This window comes from Telopea speciosissima, chromosome 2, assembly GCF_018873765.1.
Source record: "Telopea speciosissima isolate NSW1024214 ecotype Mountain lineage chromosome 2, Tspe_v1, whole genome shotgun sequence".
Lineage (NCBI taxonomy): Eukaryota > Viridiplantae > Streptophyta > Magnoliopsida > Proteales > Proteaceae > Telopea > Telopea speciosissima.
The window spans coordinates 55,203,827-55,211,780 of NC_057917.1; the positions used below are offsets into that span (position 1 = coordinate 55,203,827).

A 7,954-nucleotide genomic window follows, 5' to 3' on the forward strand; every position below is an offset into this window, starting at 1 on the left:
CTGATTATCAATTGAGGCGAGGCTTGGCTTGGGTAAGCATTTCCCTTCCAATTCATCAAATTTCTTGGCTAACATGTTTAGAAAAACTCATTCTCATGGACCCATTTAGCTAGGAGGCCATTTTGAATCACATACGCAGTTAGTTTTGGCAAACTAACCATTTGATTAATTGCACACTTTATGGATTAATCACGTGTCAAATTTCAGACTTGCATTCAATCAAATCTTCTCATGTTAATGTGTGCACCGTCCAGGTTCCTAAATTTCTAAAGCTTTGTTTTGCCACTTGGTGAATTCCATTTGAATTGAAACTTGAATGTAAGCATGATCTTGGGGTAAAGTAATTTCCATATGATTGCCTTGTAGAAGTAGTCTACCATGTCGAACCACATAAATTTTGTATCTTTGCAGCTTATTCTTTTCCGTGTTTATGTTGATTTTTTTGCTTTGGATTCATATGTGCCGATTGCATGGGATGATTATTTGCCACAGATATTACCCCTTGTGTCCCACCCATTGCAGAGAAATATCAAAACCAAAGTTTCAATGATGAAAAAGGAATGAGCATTCCTTCAGCCTCGGTGAATGGGAATTCGTTCATCGAAGCAGTTTCAAATGCGTAAGGGATATCAGAGGCAATTTTGGGGAACATATTAAAACCTATAAGGATTTGAACCCTAAAATGTATGGTGGCACAACATTCACCGGTTGGTGAAGGGAAACTTAGTCCAATGAAAAATATAATAAATCCAGTCAAAGAATTTTATCACTACTCCATGCATGTGGCATGGTTTAAAGTAGCGGGATTGGATTGCCCGTATCAGGTGATCCCTATCGGCATCACTAACCATCAATCCTAATACTTAGTGGATCTTGTATCGCTGGAATGATACAGACCAGGGTAAACTGTTAAAAAATCCCCACATTGCTTCATTCCTCCAAGAGTTCCACCACCACAACAAGCACTAGATGTGTTTAAGAAACCTGTTCAATGAAAAATAGTAACGCTAGCTCAAACAAATGCAAAGGGATCCAAAAGTATGGACTACCATTAAAAGCGCTTATGAATTTGAGCCAGCTTAATATTATTAATCTACTTGGTAAATATTGAATGGTGTTGTTAAATAAAGTGAGGTAGTCTACAAAATACCACTTGGGGATCCAACCCTAAAACCTTAAGGCATATAGATGGAGATGACCCAATGGTAAGGACATCTTAAGAAATACAATAACAAATGGACATGGTTGTAATATCATGTTAAATAAAATGAGAAAACTCACAAAATACCAAATAAGGTCTGACCCAAAAAGGCATAGAGATTTTTATTTTTTAGGTAAAATGAGATAGAGATTGACCCAGGGTATATTAAGACACATCGAAGGTCCTAGCTAGGGGTGTAAGTTTGGCCCTGTCGGCCCGGGCCCATCCTGAGCCCGAACAGGGCCTGAGCTGGATTTTTCAACCTTGAGGGCAGGTTAGGGTTGAAATTTTCGGGCCCTAGGTCAGGGTTGGGCTGGGCCAATGTTAAGGCTTCGGGCTAAGCCCAACCTGACCCAACCCTGTGTTAGGTTATGCTTTACAAGTTATTGTTTACATTTTACAATTTTTGTTTAGTATCTAATTATCTATTGGTTTTATAAAAAAAAAACTAATTATCTATTGAATGAAAATATTTACAATTTTAAGATTGGGCTAAGTTTTTTAATCCAAAGAAAAGTCTAATAGTCAATTGAGTATGGAACAAACCAACACCCTATCACATGTGTCTCATTTTTATTTTTTTTTTATGAAAATTTGTCTTATTTTTTAATGCATAGGATGACGTAAATGACAAATAAGGAGGGCACGTCAGGTCCAACCAAACCCTAGCAAAAATCAGGGTCAACCTAGCCCTTGGGTCAATCAGGGCCGACCCGATCAGGGTCAATTAGGGTCGAGCTGGGCTGGGCTAAGGCCGACAGGGTTAGGCCCGGCCTGGGCTGAGATATCTCAATTCGGCCTAGGGCCGGGTTGGGCTTGGGTTGAGCTAGGAGGACTTAGGGTTGGTCTAGGATTTTAAAAAACCCGACCCTATTTCACCCCTAGTCCTAGTGTTGATAACGGATATGGGACTATACCTCTATAACTTTATATCTTACCGTAGCGTTTGGTAGTTGCACGGAATAGTTGCACAATGTCATAAACTGCTCCATATACACCCAGGGTGCCAGAACATTTACGAGGCATGCCCTTAACAATACCTTCAAGGTCCAAGTTGTTTCTTATGGCCATCTGGTTCATCTTCTCATAACACTGATCTATGGGTGCACCAGGCAAAAGTGCTCTTGCTGGAACACAACCAACACAGCCGAGTGAAATGATGCCAAACCTGCGAGCCCCAAGCTGGTAAGTCTGATTGATCCACTTCTCTACTTCCACCAACATGGCATCTGAAAAAGCTTCAGGACTGAGCTTTGTGGTTTTAAAAGGTGAAAAGTAGTTGAAGATGTCATTAGACCCAGCTTCGAAGAGGAAGAGAGACTTCTGGACAAGTTTCTTATCCATTTGGTTCGACTTCATCAATGTCTCGAACTGTTCTAGTTGATCGTTGATAGATATCACCCCCTGCGGACACCCATTGTAGAGAAAGATCAAAACCAAAGTTTCAATATTGATAAATAACAAAGCAGGCCTAAGACTAAACTACATTAATAATAATGGCTTAAATATCGACTGCAAAACGGATCATTGTGGCCGAGGCTGGCCTGAAAGTGAGATGCCGTGTATTGATTAGGGTTTTAGGTATCAGTATTGTATCAACAAATATGTATCGGTATTGACGGAGATCAATCAATGCCAATAAGAGTAACGATACTTACTGATTGTATCAGCCAAAAGATGGGGAAAAATTTTGCTGCTACAAGGCTAGCAGCCTAGGAAATGAAATAATTCATTTTTCCTTTGGGTTCATAAATACCCTCCTAGGTTTTATTGTTTTCTAAAATACCACATCCCGTTTCCCTTGGCTGCCAGTCTTGTAGCAGGTACATTTTTGCTGATGTGCTACAAATGTAGCAGCAAATTTCATCCCAAAAGATGTATTTTTTTGGGAAAAAGATCTCTACTTGGTGGTGTTTCCTACACCCTCTCATAGGGCACTGTGAAATGATGCCTCTGCCCCCTAGGTAGATGCCCAGATGTGCTCCCCCAGTGGCCTAGATGCTTGTATAGAGACCATGCGACCAAGTAGAGATCTCTTACCCTTTTTTTATTATTATTATTATCATTGAAAATTGGTTTTTTTATTTCAAATTAATCTAATATAGCCGATTATTACCAATATCAGCATTAGTAGCAATAATGACCGATATGGTACTGATGTTCTGTTATATAACCTAGGTAACATTGAAAATTTGCTGTCTTGAATTATGAGATACCATGCCGATAATGTATCGGTGACAAGGTACGAACAAGTAATAAATAGTTAAAAAATCCATTTTTAAAGGAGAATCAGGGGCAAAATTATTTGATACTACCGATCCAATATCATGTCGGTTTCCGAATTGACTGATACCCATTCTGATACCGTTATTAAAACCATGGTGGAATCACATGATCCTGATTCAAGAGCGATCTCATATCGATGGATCGGTTTAGGCCAAAGGTAGAAAGATTAAAAAAACCTGTTTTTTTAATGGAAACCAGAGGTATATATGCCTGACCCAAACCGAGAAGGGTCGATTCAGATTGATACTGATCCGATATGATCCCTAAAACAATGCTGGCTGGACTTAAGATTGGGGGGAAAAAAAAATCTTCTGCACTGCCATCACTGGTGTACGTCGAGCTCAAGAAGAAAGAAAAAAAAAAACTGGGTTAATTGAGCTCATATTGTTGGATAAAACATTTTTCATGTGTCGAGCTCTCAAGCCCAACCTGCAAGGCATCGCAAAATGAAGGAATTGCAGAGGATTTCAATCCTAAGATTGAAACCTGCAATGCAAATATGCAATATAAGGAGAGAGAGAGAGAGTGTATTGAAGCTTACATGCATATTCTTTGTTAGTTTCCCGAAAGACACCGCTGCCGGCACTGGCGAAGTTGATGCCGTTGGACGGATAATCCTTCTGGCTGCCATTAACGACTTCCATCTCTACTTGCAGATATGGTTGCTGAAGATCGATGCCCAGGTACTCCGCTGCATGCATAACATTTGCTTAATTATATAACTTTATTTTTATTTTTTATTTTTTTTATATATTTGATTTGATCATGAGAACATATATAAGCAAGATCACATTCATGTATCAAAATTCAAATTAAATGAACTAATTAATTAAAAAGATTGGATTTATTAATTAATTAATTAAATGGGTAACATACGTACAGAGGAAGTCGACCACTGTTCTGCCATTAGTGAATCTTCCAGTGGGGTGGTGGAAGAAACTGGACCCGTAAGGTGGAAAATCGGCCTGCATTGTGCAGTTCTTTATGAAATGATTGTTTCCGGCGTCTAAAATGGAGTCTCCAAACGTGAAAATTGTCTCAACATTGTATGAAGATGCCATAGATGATGATGATGATGATGATGAGGCGATGATCAATAAGTGGGTTAGAAGAACTAGCAAGAGAGAGATTGTGAGTGAAACCAGCTTTTCCATCTCTACTCTTTTTCAACTAAATAATCTTAAGTTTGGCTTTGGCAGTTCGAAACACAAGTCTCTATTAAAGAGCTACAAAGAGAGAGAGAGAGAGAAAGAGAGTTAAGGAAAACGCGAGCAAAATGGAAGCAGGGGTGTACGGTGGTGAGTGTGTTTGGTAAAGTTTAGAAAAGGTTTCAGCCTTTCAGGGACGAAAGTTGGGATCTCTCAGGGATAACCCCTGCCATGTTGCAAGGGAAGCAATTTGGATCCTCTACTGTCGAGCTGCCCTGCAGGATGGTACTGTCGAGACACAGCGAGGTGGTGAATGATCGCCTTACCCCTGCTCGGGCAAGGCACTTGAACAGGGGTAAGGCAGTCATTCTCTGCCTAGCTGTGTCTCGGCAGTACCGTCTTGCCGGGCAGCTCGACAGAAAAGTGAAAGAGAAACGGAAAATTATCTCCTCAAGTTCTTTGCCCTGTCCAGTTCCCCAATGCCTCTAATAAGGAGTGCAGCCGTGCAGGAATTGTTCACATAGGTGAACGTACGTGAACAACTTACAGCCGTTCAGATGGAATCTATTTTGTGGGAATATTCCATCTAAACAGCTGTGAGTTATTTACGTACGCTCACATATGTGAACATTCATCCCCTCTCTTATAAGGTGGGTGGGCCCCACCCGGGCAGAGTGTTCGGACAGGGGTCATTGTACCCCCTTTTTAGAGGCACTAGGGAACTGGGCCGGGTAGGGACCTTGAGAGGATAAATTTGCATTTCTTGTAATATATAGCTCTCCTTTAGAGAATTTTCTGTATTTCCCTTGCAATCAATTATTAAAACTGATTTTTCTTGTAAAATATATTTTATTTTTTAGGAAAAAATATTTGTATTTCTCTCGTAACCAAACATAATAGTGACATACATCATTGCAACGAGATGGATGTCAAAAAGCAAGGGAATATTTAGGACCTTCAACAAGTAATAATGACCTTAGCTCTCATTTTCCAAATGGCATCACATGACATTTGGGATGCAGCGACGTTTATGAAATATTTACAGGTGGTCAAATCACTTCGATAAAATTTTACTCCTCGACCTCCCTCTAGGATTCTTTAAGTGATTTGAAAATGCCCTCCCATCCCTTGGCTTAAACTAAATGTTGATGGATGCTCATTTAGGACCCAGTGCACGCAGGAGCGGGAGGCTTCCTTCAGGATCACCATTGTACAATGTTATGTGGTTTCTCTTCCTACATTGACGTCTCATCAAACTTCTTTGAAGAACTTTCAATTATACTTGAAGGATTAGAGATTGCTTGATCCAAATCCATTACTCATCTCTACGTTGAATGTGATTCTATGTCTTGTGGTTCAAGTTGTTCGTGATGGTACTCTTCCTTGGCAGCTTGCTCAATGATGGAGGGACCTCTCAATTTTCCTTTTTCTCTATTCAATGGCATATCTCACCCACTATTTTAGAGAAGGGAATTCTGCTACTGATTATTTGGCAAAATACTCTACTCACTATCACTCCTCTGTGGGTTGGAGGCTTTCCTCCCTAGCATTACGGTAGACATTGCCTGCAATGCTAATGATCAGCCAAGATACAGATTTATGTAGATTTTTGTGCAATCCTCTTGCCTTTCTTGTAGTTCCTTTGATGACCATGTTGAAGGAGGTTCAATAAGTTGGGTTGGATTCTCCTTCTTCCCTGCTACTGATGGCCTTGCCGAAGGTGGTGGGGTTTTCAGAGATCCTTTTCGTGTATTTTTTATTCTTTTTGTCTTTCTTCATCTGTATATCACCCTTTTACACTATATCTAATAAAAAAAATTGCTGACCTCTAGCAAATAAAAACCTAAACTAATATCTAGTTACATTAGGAAAGAAATCTAGACTATGTAGACTAAACCCAATTCTCGCAGTACGGAGGTCCATGAACACCCATAGACACCCAACCGAGACATACACAATCTAACATTTCTCCACCATATATATATAAAACAAAACTGACAAAAGGAATTAGAACCAGAAGGGACCAAAGATAGCCAAGAAACAGAAGTAGAAGAACCTCATAATTTTATCTGAATAATTCAAAATGTCTCCTATCAAAAAGTGGTATGTAAAAATTACAATAGTAATTTCTTCTTCTCATAAGATTATAGCTATTGCTCTTACTGATACAAGAGTCTAATTAAATTGTATTCAAGAAGGTTTATATATATATATATATATATATATATATATATATATATGGCCATCAAGAAACACAATTTTTTTTGGTAAAAGAGAAACACATATTGAAACAACGCCATTATGAACATGAACATAAACGTTTGCAGCAATTTATGTCTGCTTCAAATCATCTCACACTCCATTTGCGATATGGTGGAATATAACGTTTGCAACAATAGCATGATCTTGCCATTCCACAGCCATATAAGGAGGGTATCATTCTCACGTATTCACTCCTCATATGCTTTTAACTCAAAAGTTCCTCGGAATCTGTAGGGGGAGGATCAGATTTAAGATATTTTAAATTCCCTTTGGCATTAATATAAATCTTGACAGCCTGAGCCCATAACAGATAATTAGCACTCCATTAAGTTTTTTTTTTTTTTTGGTAAAAAGCACTCCATTAAGTTTGATAGTGGTAATCTGGACATTGACGTTATTTGTGATAAGTTTGAGATCAACCATCATGCACAATGATCCTAACAGAAGCTAACAATTGCAATCTTCAACAGTTCTGTAATGATAAAGAAGTTTAACCAATCATTTTTTATCAGAACCCTCAATAACCAATATGTAAATGGGTCTGGATTGAACGCATAACCCAGTAAATATATGAGTCTGATATCAATTGAAAAGGAGAGTATAATCTAACAAATCATATACGGAACTATAAAATCTAATAACACAGTAGATGCAGCAATAACTGATCACACTATCAAGAGGGGAAAAAAAAAGAGAGAGATTTCAAGAAGAAAGGGATCAGAGGATCTGATCTGGCCTATACTTAGATCAAACGTCACCTTAGGGCTGACCAATAAATCCCCAAAAACTTGCAATGATTTGAAGGATAGATCTCTTCGTAAGGAAGAATCAAACCTGCCCACAAAATAGAGAAAAACAGAGTACCGCCAAGTTGTGTGGAGAAGATAAATAACACCGCATAAAATTTAGAATCGGCTTGAAATCATTGCCGAAGAGCCTTTGCATAAGGATTTATGCAACCCCAAAAACGGGAACCGAACATGTGATTGGATATAACATAAGATCATATCTCAAGTCCAATAAAAGAAAACAGAGTATCGCTATAAGAAGATCTTAC

At 38.8% G+C, this 7,954-nt stretch overlaps 1 protein-coding gene across 1 annotated transcript; it reads right to left on the reverse strand.

Annotated features, from left to right (window-relative positions):
• Window positions 1-529: 529 nt before the first annotated feature.
• LOC122650884 (GDSL esterase/lipase 6-like) lies at window positions 530-4,582 on the reverse strand. Its single transcript, XM_043844249.1, has 5 exons — window positions 4,368-4,582; window positions 4,033-4,178; window positions 2,140-2,605; window positions 898-984; window positions 530-660 (listed from the first exon to the last, which is right to left on the reverse strand). The coding sequence occupies exons 1-5, from the start codon at window positions 4,546-4,548 to the stop codon at window positions 530-532; spliced, it is 1,011 nt and encodes a 336-aa protein (XP_043700184.1). The 5' UTR covers window positions 4,549-4,582.
• Window positions 4,583-7,954: the final 3,372 nt, after the last annotated feature.